We start from the raw sequence: 20,448 nt of genomic DNA, 5'->3' as shown, positions 1-20,448 counted from the left end.
GATCAATAATATAAATATGTGCAAACACAAACTGAACAAAAAAATGGTGTTTGCCCTTATGGGGGATTTTACGTACAAGATAAATGCATTTATCAACTGTGATACAAAATGTTGTGTTATATTTGCATGTGCAAATTACTGTATATTGAAGCACTATCAGACTGTTAAAAGAAAGGATAGGTGAACTCATAAGATCACCTAAAAATCAAGAAATTAAACGCCCTTGATCTGCACACTGGTACCAGAAACATCTGTAGGCAGGCATATGAAATGTTAATTTTGAGGGCTTGGAGTGCATCCATTGCTCAGAAAGAGAAGGCAATAGAGCAAGCATATTGCAATCAAAGGTTGCTAAATGTATACATTTTCGAAATGCATTGAAAAAGGAATAAATACAGATAATGCAATGTTTCACTTTTTAATGTAAGCGCAATTAATACATAAATCATTAATACTAAATTTACAGACTTGTGGAATTAGTATGAAATATTATTATATCCTGTATTGATAATGATTTAATATAAGTACGGTAGTCATTTTCATAGTTACACATTGGTATACTAGCATTCAAACTATGTTTTACATTCAGCAATTAAGATACTAAATATCTACATTAGAAATCGAAGTAAACTTGGATGCTACTCAAAACGGCATGGCAACATAACATTGAAACTAATGGGTTGCTTAATCAGTGTAATGACATCACAAGCTGTTTACAAGATGTTGGGATATTTGAAGAGCGTTGAGATGCGTGTGAAATGGGGACTCGAGTTGTTTACAAATATGAACAGAAACATGCTATAAAAATGGGCATACAAGCCCTAGCATGTAAAGTGAAGCGCAAGGGCTGCGAAACTAAGTACTTATAGAATAGTCGATGAAACTAAGTACTTATAGAATAGTCGATGGTCTGACAAAATGATCAGCAGAGTTCTTCACAAAGCATTCCCAGTCAATATGAGATCATGGATTTTTATTTCATCTCCCATCTGCGCATGCAAGAAATATGAATGCAACCATGTGATGTAAAGAAAAGTGATAAATCACCCAGGCTGACATGCCATGTTCTTAATTAATGTCCACTCCCTCTGAGAAACCATGTGAAATATAATGGACAACCCTCGAGCTTCGTAGCTGAGAATGGAAATACCACGAAGCACACACATTTTGTCTATGACCGAACAATCGGGATGGTTGTGCGCATGCCCAGCTTGTCTCTTCACTGATGCATCTTTCAGATCCAGAGAAGCAAAGGAGATCTTCCAGGTGTCGACTCTACCATCCACTGGCCATTCAAGGTACATGATGTTAGAAGGGTGGGCCTTAAAAATCCCACAATCTTCTTTCCCTTACTCAGCCTCACGTTTCTACAGGTTTCATATTTATCATTTTATTTAGATTATTTCTAAAGTGTTCCCTAATACAAGTGAGACACTGTGGTGCGCTACAACACATCTAATTCAGCTTAACGCATACAAAAAAATCAACGGACCTCCACATAACAAAGAACATGGAACTAGAGGCGTAGGGAATGATAGAGAATTCAAAACGAATACAAATGGGGCCATAGTTTGTGCAGTGAAGGAAAACAATATCATGGCAGGGCACAGAAACTTCCTATATGCATCTCGTCTTTATTTCAATACAGCAGTAACAATTGTTGAATATGTTTTACTCACATGATGGGATATTTATTTTATTTCTTTTTAAATTTTTGTAATTATTGAGATTTTATAATCTGCCCATACACAATGTGTTTAATGGCACAACAACACAATGGAGGAGGGCGGGTGACCAGCATGACAAAAACAAAACGGTCCTACTATGCCATGTGACATTCTGATCATGCAATTGCAGTAATAGAAAGGCAGGGGAGTGGTGATTGCGGCTGCAAGGGGAGGTAGCCCGGTAGGGCAAGTGCAGGTGTGGAGGGGTGGGGATTCAAAGGAGACCAAGTGCAGGCATAGATTGTTAGGGGGGAGGGTCTGGTGCCTGGTAAGAGTCTGAAGAAAACAGGCAGCCAGCCAGAAGGGAGACATTTGCAGGTGAGAGAGAAGGAGGAAGAGAAAAGCAGGAGGGTCTTGAGAAGCTTCTGGAACTTAAGGAAATCCAGCTCAAGTCTGAGTGGGGCAGGGAGGCCATTCCAGAGGGAGGTGCCTGCAGAGAAGAGAGATATTCTCCCCACTCTGATCTGCAGAGAGTTGGAGCTAGAAGACCAAAGGACTCTAGCAGGGAGGTATTTAGGGAGAGCTAGTTTGATGTAGCGGTTCCCAGACCCCAGAAAGCATTGAGGATGATGCAGAGGGTTTTGAACTTGATCCTCGCAGCAACTGAGAGCCAGTGGAGGGATGTGGTCCTTGGGCTTGAGGGCAAGGATGTCTCGCTGTTCTATTCTGTATTAATTGAAGGGGGCGAAGGGAGGAGTTGGATAAATTGAGGAAGAGGCTGTTACAATAGTCCAGCCTGGAGAGGACCAGAGCTCTGGAGACATTAACTTTGAATTGTCACAGGGAAGTAAAACTAATTCCAGGTACTTTTGATATCCGGCTCTTCCAGAATTGTGTGCTCCTCTGCATTAAAGCCTTAAAGTTCCTTTATATGTTATTGCAATACTATATCCTTCCTGACTTTAGATTGCTGGGTCAAATGGGTCTTGTCTGAAGGACGGGTTAGTAAGAGCTTTCTGAGCCCATTTCACTTGTAGTGTCATGGCATCCAAAGCCTTTTGGTCAGGTACAGCTCGATGATTGCTCCAAAAAGTTGTTTGGTAAAGCTTTTGGTTGTAAACAGATTACTCATATTTCAGTTTTGAAAAGGCATAATGGAAAGACTAGTAAAACGCATAGCCCAGTTGTGAGCATGTATAACAGGAGACCTCCACGTCCTCTCATAAAATTAAGGTTTTGCTATTAAACCAACAGAGTCAGGATTTTATTATAGGAGTGGAGGCAAGAAATATCTCATTACATTGATTATGGGAGACTCACGGTTTACTGTTCAATGTTTGTGTTTGTGCCCCACTCTTTTCTGAGACTGGTTAGCTGTTGATGGTGCTTCCACTTGGATAAACTAGCTTTCCTTCGGTTGGCATCGAGAAGCTTCCGATCAAGGAACGTCTTGTTCAGATGAATGAAGGCCCTTAAATGGGGGGATCCCCTTCACATGGACTGTGCATAGAATATGGCAGATGTAGTGACATAATATGGATAATATTGATTCAACAATTGTTGCTGCTGTTTTTAAATAATGAAAAGGTGTATAATACTTCTGACCTGAAGAAAATCTCCACTTTTGTAGTTCTACCAGAAAAAGCTTCATTAGTTTAGATACAGGAGTACTAATTTAAACATTACCATTTTCAGTAATTTTTGGAAAGAAAGTAGGTCAAGGGAAACAAATATTGGGAGGGAGTTGCACAAACGAGCTGCTGCTCCAGTGATAATCTGGTTTCAGAAATAAACTTTAGAAATACCCTACCTTTTAATCATAGTTTTTCAGCACAAACACCTTTTACTTTTTTGTACACCACCTTATTTTAAACAACTTTATTTGACCTCTATTTCTATTATGTTAAATTAGAAAATGTATTTGTTTGCACTACATTATTGTGCAATCACACTGAAATCTATGGGTGTACCCTGATCTGAAACATTTCAGTGGGCAGGAAAGAAAATTGCAGTATCAACACTTTACTTCTCCTAAAAAATCTTCAACACTTCGACATTCACTTTGTCAGACATTTACTTCTTCATGCATTTACTTCTTACCTTTACTTCGTCTTCCCATTGCCCGGTTTGCAATGGATATGGTAAGGTTATTTTTGGGGTCAAGGGTGCCTGGGGGAAGAATGTGGAAGAAAAGAAGGGAAGATTGAAATGAATGATGGAAGGAGTGAGACAGAAAAAGTAAAGGCCTCAAGAGGTAAATGTGACAAAAAGAATGTATGGCAAAGTGAATGCAGAAGAAGTGAAGGCATACATGTAAAATGGCCTTCTTGGAAGGTCAGTTTTTAGATCCTCATGGCTTTGGCAATGAGCCGTGAACTTTTGCCCATCAGAAACACCTAGACCCATAAAAGACCTTCATCCTTACACGCATGGGCAGTGATAGTAAATATCCATGCAAATTGTCACACTGCAGTCTTTCTTTTTTTCAGAAATGTCATGCATTTTTACAATTTTCACCCTCACCTTTGGATGAAATAAAGTAATTGATTTTATAATGTAGCAATAATCCCCATGTTCAGGGATGGACAGGCTAATGGCAGCCACCCCAAGCCGGAGTGAAGCGATGGCCGCCGCAAGAGCTTGGTGTCGATCCCGGCCTTGTCCGTCCCCGAATGTTATTGCTACTAGCACTCCAAGGCTGCCTTCTGGCTGTTTAATACATTTTTACCTTAAACAAATGGGCTCTGTGCACCTTGCCCAGGGCAAAAACTACCAACAAAGATGGCCTCCAAAAAGCGTGTCGGAAGCGGCCTCAGAGAGACGAGGGGAGAGGAAGAGGCGCGGCTTGACACAAATCGACAGTGCATGAGTGCGCGAGCGAGAGCAGTGCGTGCGGGTCCTTTACTCTAGCACGCTTGGCAAGCAGGCAAGCCGAGTCGATTGAGCGGCTGAGCGGCCCGCGAATGCTGTGGGCTGCCCCTGGAGCTTTCGGGACTCTTCCCTGCAGTACCTGAGTGGAGGGCCCGAGGAAAGCCGAAGCCGAAGTCGAAGGAAGCTACATTCTCCGCACGGCACACTATTCCTGTGGGGTGTGGTGTGGCTGCCTCCTTGGATGCCTCCTTGGATGGCTGTGTATTGGAGGGGCTGTGTAGAGCAGCACCCAGCACCTAGCTTAGCGGCACGCTAGTGGGCAAGTAAGTAGAGGGGCCGCGGGGTTTGGTGGTTGCCGTGATCTTGCCGTGGTTTTGCAGGTTTTGCCCTGGTTTACTCTGCCCTGGTGGCCCTTTGCCTTGCAGTCTGTGTGCCTTAAACAGATCAGCCTAAGTGCTAGGCGGCCCCCACAAATTCTCCAACTGTATTAAGGCGACAGCAACGTGGAGATGCAGCGGGGAAAGAGAGCTTTGCACTCTATATACAACTTGAGGAACAACAAGTCGCAAGCTCTGAAAGAGCCAAAGGAGCCCAAAGGAAAAGGGGCCAAACGCAGGAAGAACTCGAAACATGATCTCCCTGTAGCACAAAGTGCCATCACTGAATTTTTTCCGGTGAATCCATCTCCCGAGATCAATTCCACTATAATTGACGAAGGGTCAGCGCAAGTGCCCAGGGATAGCCATTTCATTCATTCTTCTAACTCTGATGACATCGATAACAACTCCCTCTTGGACTTGTGCCTGACAATACAGAGAGGTATGCAGCTTCACATCCCACAGTCTACATCCTGTGGCCCACCGACCCAAAAAGATAACTGCATGAATGCTGTGGCGGAGGAGTTGACTGCGGCGGGATACTGTGAACGTCTTTCCACATCGCCGAACCTTGCAATGGCTTCGATGGAGGATGAGCCGGGCCATGAGACAGTGGGGGGCATGGGATCTGTACCCAGCTCCACTCAGCTAGCCGAGCTACAAATGTCTGTTGGCGCTCTCCAATTTGCTTTAAAAATATTGCTATAGATGACGGGTCGTATCCTGGCAAATTCCAATTCCATCTCACTAGCTTTGGAACTGAAGAATATCTCGAAAGAGGATGCGGAGGACAACTTATCAGAGGCCCTGCTAATTGCCAAAGAGATGGAGGGTAAGGCTGCCGAGAGGGTGGTGAGTGTGGCACAGGAGGCAATGGAGAATAACATCTCGATCGAAGAGGTTCCTATCGAGGAAGCCGATCTTGATCTGAATCGCAGCCCTCGGGGCCCCCGCTCACGGAAACAGCGGAGGCTGGCAAAAAAGGCTCTTAAAAATAAGCCGGATAAAGCGGGCCCCCTGCCTCCCACTGTGGGAAGTGGTCCCACAACTGAAACACGTTCAAAAAAAGCCCGGAAAAGGATGATGAGAGCAGCAGCTCGGGTGGCAGAAAAAAAAGGTCCTCTCGTAGGCTGGTTGAAGCCCGAAGAGATGCAAAACGAGGTGGACCCTGACTTAACGATTGGGGAGGACTCTGAACCGGAGTGCGAATCAAGCATGCTAACTCAACCAGAGCCCCCATATGAGGGACGGTCATTGAGGGAACCATCGGAGCCGACATCGACAGAGAAAATGAAGGATGCGCAGGTAAACCATACAAACCGCATCTGCTTCATTAAGAATATTTACCCTAGGAACAACCACTCCTGGCTGGCACGTTCAGAGTTATTGACGAGGCTCTATCATATCCCTCAACTTCGAGTTTTAAAATCAGAGGATTTCCTGTTTATTGAACCTTTATCAGGCCCGAATCCAAATGTTTCTGCAGTACACTGCGTGTTTCTGAACACGGCAAAATTGCTCAGAGATCATAAAGAAGAGCTGAGAGCAGTGGATATTGCTATTGATGTGGATCTGCAGGAGAAAGATCTCTCAGTAATCCCTGAAGTCCCTGATATAACACCGAATTTGGCAAATGACACCAAGTCGGTGTTAGGTGAGAACCCTCTACTGGTTGAAGCACAAAGGGTAATTAAATCGCTACTGGAGCTACTTCCCCAGCTGATACAGAAGCATTGATGCTTATCGTTAATATCCTGGAACTGTAGAGGCTTCTCCCATTTACTGAGGGAGGAGGGCTCTGCAGACCTATTATTCCAGCATAGCTGTATTTGCCTGCAAGAAACTTGGGCACTGGACCCTCTCATTCTGGATGGCTATGTTATAAACCAGTCACCGGCACGACGGGGAAGCAAGGGACGCCCCTTTGGCGGCCTACTCACGGGAATTGTTAACCCCATGATGTTGCGTAAAATTCATAGCGGAGCTGAGGACCTACTCTTGGCTGTAGAAGTTGCTTGTCCTCATGTTAAGGGAAGTGTTAAGTTTCTTCTTATCAACCTCTACAATCCCCCTGGAGCTGCTGCAAGAGACTCTCTCCAAGAGGCTTTACAGGATCTACTGTCTTCCTGGTCATTGGGATCTAGTAATGCCGCAGTTATGGTTGTTGGGGACTTTAATTGTCACATGGCCGATGAAACTCTCTTTTCTCCCAACTCTGGCCTTAGCGCCAAATGTAAGATGACTCATAGAAAGAGGGAGAAAGAAGGCCTGGGGTGGCTGCAATTGTTTGAATCTTGGGACTTGGCAATGATAAATGACCGCACCCCGGGCGATAGGCCGGGGAAGCACACTTGGTCCAACGGATCATCTCGGAGCACATTAGATTACATATTCATGTGCCCCTCGATGCAGACTAGAGTGGCTGACATGTGGGTAAAGCCCAACAGCTGGAATGATCATGCGGCATTGATATGCTCCTTCCTCACCCCGATGCCTGACACTCCCAAGCTTAACATCGGAAGTATATCAACCAATTGTGCAGGAACCAGAATAGTTTGGTCGGAGAAGAATGTCAGAGCGGCCTCTGAAGCACTTAAGCTGAATATAGAAGAGGGCCGGAGTGATTTCCTGGCCATGTCTGTAAATGAAATAGAAGAGTGGATATCAGGATTCTCAGGCCATCATGCAGCTAACAAAAAGGGGTATGTCATGAAAGAGGGAAATGTCCCCCTCCCCTACAGTGGGAAAATCAGGGATGCCAAGAGAGGACTTAGAAGAATGATACGCTCCCTAAAAAGCCAGAATCTCTCCAGAGCCCTATATCGTGCAAAATTAAGAACGATCAAAAATCGATATAGAGCAGAGGTGAAGAGTATCAAGACAGAAGAGAAGAATAAATGCTATCAGCGACTTGTTGAAACCATCTGTGCCGGAAACTCTCGAAGCATTTGGGCTCTCTTAAATGAGAACAGAACCAAGGCCAACGGTTCTGTTACCAATCCAATCAATAAGAAAAAATGGGAACAATTCCTCTTAAATCGTAATGAGGAAGAAGATGGGGCTGCGAGTAGCCCTATGGGAAAGCCTCCTATCATGCAACCCTTTGATGTTTCACCTGGGGCAATACTCAATAAAATTGCGATTCTCAAGCCATCTAGAGCCCCTGGTCCAAATGGGCTAGCGAATGTGGTGTTGAAAAGAAACCCGTCCTTTTGGGCAGAATTACTTTCAGTACTTTTCAACAAGGTCTTTGCACTGGGGGATATTCCTCGATCCTGGCAAACTGCTATCCTGATCCCGGTGTTTAAAAAGGGCAATCGCTCAGATCCCATGCTGGATGTAACTGGGAAACTCTTTGCCTCTCCTTTGCTTAGTGAAATGCAAAAATGGGTTGAGGAAATGCGAATACTGAGTAGATTCCAATGCGGTTTTAGACGGGAGTATTCAACATCACATAACCTTTTTGTAATGGATGTACTGCGTACAAGGGCACTTAGCAGAGGCCAGCCCCCAATGTACGCACTTTTTATTGACCTTAAGGCCGCATTTGACTCGATACCAAGAGCTAGGCTCTGGAATAAGCTTGAAGCATTGGGCTGCCCCACAGGTTTACTGTATTATCTTAGATTTCTCCACCGAGATACCTCGGCGCGCCTACGACTTAATCAGGAGGCCTATTCGACCCAAAATGTGATGCAAAATAGAGGGGTTAAGCAGGGTTGCCTCACAGCGCCCCTTATTTACAACTTGTATGTACATAACATTCCGGCGACACTTGCGGAGGTCAATAACTGTTCATCAAAAATAGGTGATGTGTTATGTGCGGTCTTGGTGTACGCAGATGATTTGGTTGTCCTCGATAACACCATTGGTGGTCTGAGGCGCTCTGCCCATGTTCTTTGGGAATACGCTAAGATCAATGGCCTGACCATCAATTTGGCAGAAGACTAATGTGCTGAGATTCACTAGGAAAAGAGTATCCCGTGTGAATCTGACAGTACATAAACACACAATTCTGTACGCCCCGTCTTATCGCTACCTAGGAGTGGAAATATAGCCCTTTGGTGACTACGCGCTATGTAAACAGGAACGCATCACCAGGGCCCATCAAGTGATCTCACTCATTGCATCTTTTACTAGCAAACAAGGGGGCTTCACTTTGTGGGGAACACGCCACCTATATTTGCAAGTTTTCGCACCTATGGTCATCTATGGCCTGGAATCGCTGTTGATGGTGAATTTGGCATGGCTCCAAGTGCTAGAGGGAAAGTTCTGGCGACGAATATTGGGGCTTCCCCCGGGAGTGCCGATGGCCCTGATAAGATTAGAACTGGGCCTGCCATCACTTAAGGCTATGGTATTGAAAAGAAGAACTGGGTTCTATCTTAAGATGATTAGTGGATCTCTCAATCCCCTGCTAATAGTCTTACATCAGGAACTAAGTAAAAAACTTACCACCTCATCTTTATATAAAGACATGGGAAAATTCCTTGAAGAAATTGGTTGGTCTTATAAAGGGACAAGTGTGACCAAAGAAATGTTAAATGCTCTGGGGAAAAAGGTGGACCTTTGGGACTGGCTGGAGAACTTCGCCCATCTGGACACCCTTAAATCATACCGTTTTGTGAACTACAGAGTATATAAGTTCATGAAACCGCAGGACTACCTTTTCCTCTGTCCCACTAGAAGACTCTGCCGTTTTATTATTCTTTTCCCATTAGATCAATTACCTACCCTATCTATCATAGGAGCAAGGGAACATATTCCTACAGCAGAGCGAACCTGTCGAATATGTAAATCTCCCTGGTGTCTAGAAACAGCTAGACATGTATTAACACAATGCACGGCACTTAAGAAGACTATTGTCCATTTCCTGGGTGAATTTGTGCACGACCCGCTTACTATACCTAAATCTCCATTCTGGCAGTACTGTATTAATTCAACCAACATGCAGTTATACATAGCACTTTATAATGTCTGGCAACAGATAGAACTCGTATTGGGAACCTAAGTATTAATTCTTATGAAGGTGCTTAGGTTTACCTGCAAGCCTGTTAATGTATTTTTAAATACTATGAAGTGATCTGTAGTGATTTATAATTGATGATCTTATGCTTATGATCTTATATGTATGATTTTATATGAATGTTTATTAATACATGTGTAAAGTTTGAATTTACTTCATACTATATCACATTAAAGAATTTGTAATTTGTAAAGATGGCCTCCATGGACAATAGTAAAGGGACGAATTTCCTTTTCTATTTCCATGGCAGATATCAGGAAGGAACATTGCTGGACGAGCAAGAGCATCTAAGTGTGTGGTCTGGGGGGAGGGAATTCCTTGGGGGCATACAGGTGGAGAAATGGGACAAGGGGTCTGGGTTGCTATGACTACAAAATTGGTGGTTACCCGGGAAGGCACACAGCTGACCGTGAGAAAGCAAGCGGTTACTGATGGACTGTGCCCACTCTCCTGGTGACTTTGACACAGATGCTCTCCCCTGGTCCTAATGAGATCTATTTGGGTACTACGAAATGCAGACTTTTCTGCCTTGAAATGTTTTGTGTTTGCACAATTAGTTATTTCTATAGCAAGAGACTGAAGTAACTTTAAAATGGAAATTATTTATTTTTTCTTATTAATGTTTTTATCTATGTGGCCATGTTTAGAAAGCATATAAAAATGGAACTTGGCTTATTTTCATCGGGGGTGGGGGAGTGCAGTAAAAACCAGACAGCAACAGTTTATGCCCACTTGTGTGGCATTTCCCTAGTGAAGAATGAGTGTTTGTGATTCTGTGCCATCCAGACATAAAACAAGAAGTCGTTCCCCAGACTTGGGTAAAATAATTGTGCACGGATCTTAGCTGCCCGCTCCACTGTGATCGCTGTCTCATTTGCTGCCTTTAGAAGGAATAGAGGGTCCTTTGCACTTGTCACCCTCCACAGCCTTCCAGTGTTACACTACTGTAAAACTAACCCTGTTCATAAGGGATTGTAAGTTGCATTGTAGAGTCGGTAAGTGAACTGGAAACACATCTGAAATGAACAGAGAATGTGCAATTACAAATTCTGTCTAGTCATTGTACTACAAAGCATTCAGTTGACATTCTTTTTCCCCCCCAGATCTTCTGGTGGATATGTTGGGAGTCCTTGCCAGCTACAGTATCACTGTCAAGGAATTGAAGTTTCTGTTCAGCATGCTCCGAGGAGAGAACGGGATCTGGGTATGTTGTGGTTGCATTGAGAACCTATCGAGTGTCGGTGCATTAGTGCTTGCGGTTAACCTAATCTGCCTCTAGAGGCTTGTAATGCGCGCGTCTGGTGATTCACTGATTGTTTTAAGTGTCTTTATAGAAAGTAGCCATTTTGAATGAATCAACTGTTTGCTTTGTAACTTATCCGTTGGCCACAAGGGCCTACCGAATTTCCTCCATGAAAGGTGGACATTGACATATCTTCAATGTTCGTGTTTTGACAGCCACGGCATGCGGTTAAGCTGTTATCGGTCCTGAACCAGATGCCTCAGAGACATGGTCCGGACACCTTCTTCAATTTCCCTGGTCGCAGTGCTGCTGTAAGTGATTATTTAAAGTGCTGGTGTGATAAATATGACAATAATAATAATGTGCCTCGTCAAATTAACCGACACAATTAACCCTTTGGAGGCCATTGGATTGTGTGTATATATTGTTTTGTCTGTCAGGAGTCGATATGTGTCCTAATTGAGGGACACAGGAGGGGGGTTGGGGGGCGAGGGGAGACTGTAAGTCCTTTGCATCCCCCCCACACATCCAGAAGAAACCCGTGCAAAACCTGCACATACTCTAGGACCCTGGAGGGCAGGCCTTCAAAAGGTTTAGGAAATGTTTAATTAGCAAACATAACACCAATCCTGTTTTAAGAAATGTTTTCCTGATAATACAGAATTTATTAGAGTAGTTCTCCATTTTCACTGCTACAAGCGTACATTGTAAAACTATATTCGATTTGTATATCAAAACATTAAATAACATATTGTGTTGCTATTGTCTACGTAATTCAATATAGAAACTGAAATGTTTCAAAGATGTGAAATACACTTTTCAAGATGATGTTCTGACACTTTGTTGGCATAGTGAACTTTTGTTTCTTGCCCTCAGCCCCAAAGGAAACATGTTTGTGGTCTGTTTGGATACCACAGTGCAAGGGTCTGTAACCTGCGGGTCTCCTCATGTTAGGACTATAATTTGTATGACCCCCCTCACCATTGACCACACTTGCCTATGGCTGGTGGGAGCTGTTGTACAAAACATCTGAGGGGCCAGAGGGTGAGTCCCTGCCCGGGTGTGTCCCTGCCCCAAAGCCATAGGTTTGGTTTTATGTACATTTGCTACCAAAAAGAGATTCAAACCGGGTGCAAAACTGGCCGATCTGTATGTGGATTCTTCCTGCATGTAGAAAGTTTTTGTTGGGTCTACCTTTGAGAAGCACGAATGTACTTTGTGTGTGCTAATGATCCGTAAACATGTAGTTTGAGTCCCAAGTGCAATACCAGGCAAACGATTACACAGGTGGCTTGTGGCACCAGCAGCCATATCAATGTTTATTTTGTCTTGATAAGCTATCAAGTTGCCAGTGATTAGAGGAGCCAAAGGAGATGGATATAGTAAGACGAAAGGACTGTGAAAATGGCATTTGTCTGATCCCGTTATTTCTAGACCAGCATTGTCTTTTGCATTTTCATGAAGCATTTTGAAGTCGGATGCCAAATATTTCCTCATACCAAAATCTTGCAGGAGCATTGATCATAATTATATCGGAGCATATTTGTATTTATCTAATTGCGTTTTCACCAAAGCACATTAACAAAGATAAAAACGGTACACTACAGATGAGTTTACGTATTGCAATCTATGAGACAGAGAAACCAAAAGTCTTTCAGGCAGGAGTGAAAAAGAGAAGAGGGATATCTGATCGGAAGAGGACGTTTGTTCCAATGTCTTGGTGCAAGAAGCGAGAAGGAGTGGACACAAGATTAGGCACAGGGGGGACGAGGCATCAATGAAAGAAACTGTTTGCGCGATCTTAAAGAGCGAGGCGGAGAATGAAATGAGACGAGAGAGGACAGCTAAGGTGAGGGGGACAGACATGAATAGATTTGAAAACTATATATAGAAAATGTACTAACAAATGGGATTCGAAGGAGCGTGGAAGTAATGCAATTGCCAGGAGGAATACTAAAGAGAAGACTGACAGAGGAATTGTAGATAGAGCGTAAAGGAGCTTGCCGATGAGCAGGGAGACCAAAAAGAAGGAACAATAGTCCAGTCTTTCACATTCCTGTACATGAGAATGTATCTCTATCCCTTCTTATGCCTGCAACATGCTGCAGTGCCAAAATGAGGGACACAGAGCTGGAGATCGGGAGGCTAATCTTTATTTTACTTTTGATTTTCTGCCTCATGCGGCAGACTTCCCTTGTACATGCGCAAGCATGCGTGATCCTGATTTGCTGTATTTGGTGTGACAAGGTGGTCTTGTCATGCCGGGTTAACTGTGTCCATGCCGGACACGACATCTCCCCCTCTAGGGCAAAACAAAATCCCATTACTCACAGTTGGCCTCACACTTCCTCAATCACTGTGAAATGCCTTGTAATGCATCGCCTCAGTCTTGTCAACCTCTCCATGGGCTGGGCATTCTCTGTCCCTGCCATCTCGCCATTCTCAGACCTTTCTCAGTGATCTTCCTCAACCGTCTCCTCGTCCTCTCTCTCGCGGTACAGCCTGAACTGTGACACATTGTGTTTAATCACCCTGCCCGGGGATCGGGCTGTCACTAGGAGGTCCCTTGATTTGTGTGATGACCGGGATCAAATCTTGACTCTGATTTGCTTTTGACACACGAGAACTGTCTTCCCAGGTTGCAGTGTTGACGACTGTGCATCACCGCGTCTCATCAGCATATCTTTACATCTCAAGTTTCCTAGTTGCGTCCTAAGCCTGAAGCTTTGTGAGGTCAGTCTCCCAGAGCTCTTCTATGTGGAGTATGAGTTTCCTCTTCACCTTTCTTTGGAACACCAACCCTGAGGGGCATCTGCCCGTTGTTCCATGTGTAGAGTTTTGGTAACCCCGGAGCATGCTGAACACCACTTGGTTTAGGGACATCGGACTCAGCTCATTTTGTTCTAATACTTTCTATAAACTCCCCATACATTTCTCGATCATTCTGTTAGCTCAAGGCCACAGCGGCATGATTTTAAGGCGGCGTATGCCCATGTGGCTCATGAATCGAGCAAAATCCAGACTGCTAAATGGAGGCCCATTGTCTGACTTTAACATATCCGGAATGCCCCACACAGAAAATATGTCTAACTCTGGGATTACGGTGCAAGCTGATTTAGACAAGATCAACTGCACAAGGGGGAAGTGGGAGAATATATCCATTAGCACCATCCAGTACTTTGCCCCCGTCAAACGGTCCAACAAAGTCAACCACAACATGGATCCATGGAACTTCCGGCAGTTCCGACATTCTGAGCGGTTCTGGATTGCTGGGCTTTGACGTGCACTCACATAAATGGCATTTCTTTATAGTATTTTCTACCATTGCATCTATTCCTGGGAACCACATAGTGTCTCTCATCTTCCTTGTCTATCCTAGCTCACTGTCTCTCCGCTTTCGCGATGTGAAAAGATCCTTCATCTTCTGCAGTATCCTGTGACCTACATGGTGTGGTCTCTCACCATGTAGGTCGTGAGCGGCTTTGGGTGTCCTTGCTGAGGAAGTTGATGTATTCCTCTGCCATGGATGGGACATGGCCTAGCTTCACAAGCGGGTGCCTGGACATGTAATCTACCGGATTGTATTCCTTTCCCGGCTTATGAACGAGGGTGAAGTTGAAGTCCTACAGTTTTAACCCCCATCTTTCAATCCTAGGAGGCATCTTGCACTGCGGGTTTCCGTAAATCATGACTAATACCTGGTGATCAGTCACTACCTTGAATGGTTTTCCCTGTAAGAACATCTCAAAATTCTTGCACAGCCAAACGACTGCCGATCCCTCTTTTTCCAACTTTGAGTACTTGCTTTGAACTTTGGCCAGACATTTGGACACATAGGCAACAATTGCCCTGGGACTGTCCCTGCCGGGCTTGTGCTGCGCCACGATAGTTCCCAGACCTACCGGGCTTGTGTCCACCATCAGTTCAGTACATTTAGCCAGGTCAAAATAGGCCACTGACTCACCAGAACCAAAGTTTATCTTTATCTGTGTGAATGCCTTTTTGCATTCTTGGGCCCACTGAAACTTGTTGTTCTCTTGCTTGGTGTGGTCTCTCAACAGTACACTAATGGTAGCAAAGTCCTTCAGGTATCTGCTGCAATAGCTAGCCATCCCTAGAAATGACTGTGCTTCACTCACATCTTGAAAATGTTTTCAATTGCAGTTACTTTCGCCGGATCGAACTCATCCCATCTTGCGAAAACACATGTTCGAAGAAAACTTGAGATTCTTTTTGTGAAATGTGCACTTGTCAGCATTCAATTTTAGCCCTGCTTGAGGGAGAGCTGTGCAAGCCTGATGTAGAACCCGATCATGTTGCTCAAGATTGACTCCAAAAACCAAAATCTCAGCACTGTAGTTGAAACAATTCTTTAAGTGCTGCAATACCGTCCTTATGCTCTCCTGGAAAATTTCAGCAACCGACGATATCCCAAAGTTTAGCTGCTTATACTGTAATAACCCATTGTGGGTTGCAAAGGTGGTTATATAGCATGATCTTTCATCTAGCTGTATCTGGTGGTACCCTTTGTATAGATCAAGTTTTGTGAATACATTAGCTCCGTTGAGCATGCTAATCATGTCATACAGATGCATGCCAGGATGTCTCTCTCGTTGAATTGTTTTGTTCGCCTGGCGCATGTCCATGTACAGGCACATTTTTTTTTTTTAATGACCCTTACTTCTACCATGTGCGAGACCCACGGGGTTGGACAACAAGCAGGTTCTATGATGTCCTCCTTTAACAGGCACTTAATCTGTTTCTCTACTTGCGGATGCAGGTGGATGGGTATCTGCCGGGGATGTTGCGCCACTGGTGGTATTGACCCGTCGATGTGAAGGGTGACTGGGTCACCTTTCAGGCACCCGATTCCTTTGCAGAGTTCTGGATATCATTGCACCATGCTGCACTGTGTTCAGTACGGCAGTGATTTTCATTTACAGGGCTCTGGGTCAGCCTAGAAAGTTGTTTCCTGGCACTTCTCCTTGAAGAACATGCAGCTCTGCCATGGTCAGCCTCCCTTTGTAGTTCAGTTGTATCTAGAACTTTCCTTTGTTCTGAACGGGTCCACGGGTGGCCCACTGAAATACCTTCACTTCCGATGGTTCCAATTCGGGCGGATGTGCCATCTTGCGAAACTCTGATATGCACATGATATTCAGCGTGGTCCCTGTGTCAATGACTAACTTGTCAGGGTGTTCACCCACTTTAATGTGAATATCTCCTTCTGGGTCAGTCACCACGTCAATCATCATATATGCATACTCGTGGTGACTTCTCACTTGTTCTGGCAGTGGTGACCGTGATCGTCTGGTGATCTGCTGAATGTGGCTGACCAAGTCTCTTTTCGTGTAGGTATCTCTCCTGGGTCCTTGGGCACGTGGGTTTTAATCAGGTCGAGTCCCGCTAGGATGGAGTCCCGCTAGGACTGCCTCCTTGTGTCCTGTTCAGCTGCGCATTGCACTCTCTCGCCATGTGATTTTCCCACCCACAGTTGCTGCATTTCTCTCCAAAAGCAGGGCATTGGGTTCCTTCCTCATGGGGAAAAATCACGCCACACCTTTAACACTTTCCAGCAGTACCATATATTCTCACTGGGGTGTTAACCACCATTGTTGCTTTGCCCACTTTGACTGATATAATACACTGGCTCTTTCACCGGTCACTTGCTGGTTCCCATCTGCGTGCCTTGTGAGTCTGCTCTCGCTTACGTCCCTGCCATTTGTAGAGGGGAAACGGTTCCTGGGGTAATTTCTTCATGAAGGTGGACGATAAACCCCCTACAATGATCCTTAACCTGATGGACTCATCATTTCAGAATTCATGCAAGTCACAATGAGTCACCAACCTATTCAATCGAGTTGCAAATGCGTCCATGGACTTACCAGTCACATGACAGACTGTGATGAAGGTGTGCCTTTTATGGTCTATGTTGCACTGAGGATCGAAGTATGTACATGGCGTCTTCTTGTGCCCTTAATGCGTTTTGACTTCTTCAGGTGGGAACGTAGGGATGAGGTCTTCAACATCGTCACCAACCGGGCTGATAAGTAATCTCCTTGCAAACCTGTCTGGAGTCTTTTCATCATAGGCGACAATGTAATTCTCGAATCTCCATAGCCATCTCTCCCATCTCTGTCCCTTGGCTTGTTGATCACTCGTTCGCCTCTGACTATCTCTCTCATTTGCCGACATCTTACTGCAGTCAGGCACCCTCAGTTGTGCACGTTGTTGAAAGACTCAAAAGTGCTCACCAACTGCTATATTTTCTCTCTTCTTTTCTTCTCTATGTGAGGAGGTGTTGGAATCCCAACCTCATCACCAGTTTTCACATCTCTGTACACGAGAATGCATCTATATCCCTTCTTATTCCCGCAACGTGATGCAGTGGCAAAATGAGGGACACAGAGCCGGAGAATGGGATGCTAATCTTTACTTTACTTTTGCTTTTCTGCCTTACGCAGCAGACTTGACTGATTTGCTGTGTTTGGCGTGACAAGGGTTTCTCGTCACGCCGGGTTAACTGTGTCCATGCCAGACACAACACAGTCTAGAGAAAACAAGAGCAGAAATCGGAAGCTTAGTAGTGTGGAAAGCGAGGAAGGTCGCGCTTTCTGAATATTGAAAAGTTGTTAGTGACTAACACGAGCAGTAACTGAAAATGGGAATAGCAATAGGCTGAGGAATCGATCATAGCACCAATATTATGAGCAGAGTGTGATCATGAAAGGGAGGAGGTAGGAACAATGATGCACGGGGAATAGGTGATGAGGGAAAAACGAGAACCTCTGTTTAAGATGGAGCTTGATTGTAGACATCCAGGATTGCATAGCAAGTAAACAGTGAGAGAGAAGAAGAGAATCAGAGTAAGAAATATAAGAACAATTTGCGAGTCATCTGCATGGAAGTGGTGAGAGAAACCGAGTGAAGCAATAATGTAAGAGAGAAAAAAGAGGACCAAGGACAGAATCCCAAGGCGGCATACTGTGGAGGAAAAGTAGGAGAGGTGGAATCAGCCCAAGAAACAAAATAGGTAAGGTCAGAAAGATATAAGCGGAACCATTCAAGAACAGAATTCTGAAAACCTACATGAGAAAGAGTAGAAAGAAGAATAAAGTGATCCACAGTGTGAAAGCAGGAGGAAGGACAGCTTGGGGGCAATGTGTTTGTCTTGGAAACAAGACAACGCAGCGCAACACCGGTTTGAATCCCGATCCCGCGCTTAGAAACCACTCGCTGGTATTAAGCGCATTTAGCTGAACAATAAAATGAAAGCAGCAGATCGATTAAGAAGAGCAAGAGCACTGCTTTGCATCCATTGTTCTTGTTCGAGCATATAAATCTTTTCCAATTCCTCAGCCTAATCTCATTTTTCAGAAATGTAAATCACTTTTCTGAAACTGTTGCATTTTTCTTAAAACCGTATGTTGCTTGTGCACATGGCTACAGTTTGCAGATTGTCAATTTTGCTTACATACAGCTCTATGCATATTTACTCTGTGTGTATGTGCAGATGACATCCACATTGAACAAGTCACTGGGCCTTCTCTGACTAAATTGTGCAGCATGCATTTTGACCAACCACTATTGATGCGAGTCGGAATTTTGTTTCAAATGCATGTGAAGTTTTCAGGTACAGAAAATGCTTGGAAGGGTCACCATGGGACAAGACTAGTTTTCATGTCTGGTGTCGGCTCTGTCTTTAATCCATTTAAGGGTAAGATCCACAGTCAGGTGGGAGTTGCCTGCGAGCGGCTTCTGTTGGGAGACTGCTATGGTGAGATCTTACATGGCAGGTCCTTGCCTGGCTGATGGCTTTGAACTTATGATGGGGGCCTTGTGGTCTGTTGAATGCTAAACTCATGCCCGGTTTTCAGGATAGCCACAATGTATGTGTATGAAAGCAATGTACATAATGAATTACAGTGGCGATTATTTGCATTCCTTTAGCTCAATGCAAACACCAGACTGGATTGGACTCTTCCGTGGATTTAATGAGTTCAGCCCTAATTGAGCGAATGAGGATCCAGTAAAATGATATTGTGACATTTAACATTGGCAACAGCATTTATTAAAAGCTTCAAACAGAAACTTTGCACAAGTGCAGTGCAGTTTTATACAAGCAATTTGCACTTGGGCAAATCTGGCCTTGTTCAAAATAAATGATCCCAGCATTACATTCTGGATACCGATGTAACTGTTGCAACGTTTTCATTATTCGGCTGATCGAGTGTTGAGCTGTTCTTCATGATGTTATGGAGTTTTCTAGGAATGTCTTGGTTTTTTAACAACTGTGGGACCTTTGACTGTTTTGTGATCTGTGGATTTAACGTGATTGAATGCATTTTATGTTCAATTTGTCTAGGCTATTGCATTGCCTCCGATTGCCAAGTGGCCTTACCAAAATGGTTTCACGCTCAACACCTGGTTCCGAATGGATCCTCTGAACAATATAAACGTGGACAAGGATAAGCCTTACCTGTACTGGTGAGTAGGTGCCACTTACCAGTGTTTAATGAGCTGAAATAAACAGCCCCTGCCTGCCCCTCCCTCCTCCCCTCCCCCCATCCCCCCATCCCTTCCGATGTGCTTGAAAGAATGCGTTTCCACAAAAGCTGCCCTCTTCCTTCGGATGACGGTGAGCAAGGCTAGTTTCAGCACTGGGATGAGGGTGCACCTAAGGTCACCTTACACATGCGGAGGCTGAGCGGAGGGCACCCTCCTTCCTTTTCCGATGTTCCATTGTTTGTAGACCTTTCTGCAGACCCTGGCATACGTGGGTCTAATAGGAGGCAGCCTGTGGCCAGTCCTTTAGATACTGAGCTTTCCAGTGTAGTTATTTGGCCAGCATATTTAATAGCGTCTCTTCCCTACAGCTACACAGCCACACTCTGCTTGGCCTTTTCACCTTATACACCCTGCTAGCTATGCAAAGACGGAAGCCGGCCGTCTCTTTCCTGAATTCCCAACATTGTCCAGTAGTTGAACGCTGAAACAGCTGCTGTAGTTGTCTGTAAAATTCTTATTTAGCGACATAAGCTATTGAGGGGAAAATGCACCATAGATTCTCTGTTGCCGAATGATTGTTTCTTTGATAGCAATACTCCAACTAGGACATGTTCTCTCAGTTAAATGGACCTTTAGCCGTTCCAGTTTTGTTGGTGATTTTTATTGACAGCTTCTCGGAACCCAAACTGTCCGTTTTCTGTTACTAATTATACCCCTAAGGTGAGCCACGAGGATATATTTGATTTGAAGTAGCAT

General features: G+C 44.4%; 1 protein-coding gene across 6 annotated transcripts in view; it reads left to right on the top strand.

The window, feature by feature from the left end:
* The window catches only part of NBEA (neurobeachin), a 2,584,133-nt gene that overhangs the window by 361,716 nt on the left and 2,201,969 nt on the right, over positions 1-20,448 (top strand). For all 6 annotated transcript variants that reach the window (XM_069640609.1, XM_069640605.1, XM_069640608.1 and 3 more), the window contains exons 3-5: positions 11,045-11,145; positions 11,400-11,495; positions 19,550-19,671. In XM_069640609.1, coding sequence (XP_069496710.1) covers positions 11,045-11,145; positions 11,400-11,495; positions 19,550-19,671 — 319 coding nt within the window. The remainder of the gene's footprint in view (positions 1-11,044; positions 11,146-11,399; positions 11,496-19,549; positions 19,672-20,448) is intronic.

Source organism: Ambystoma mexicanum, chromosome 7q (assembly GCF_040938575.1).
Source record: "Ambystoma mexicanum isolate Mex_15411 chromosome 7q, UKY_AmexF1_1, whole genome shotgun sequence".
Classification (NCBI taxonomy): Eukaryota; Metazoa; Chordata; class Amphibia; order Caudata; family Ambystomatidae; genus Ambystoma; species Ambystoma mexicanum.
The sequence above is the reverse complement of the archived record's forward strand: the minus strand, read 5'-3'. Positions and strand labels throughout refer to the sequence as shown.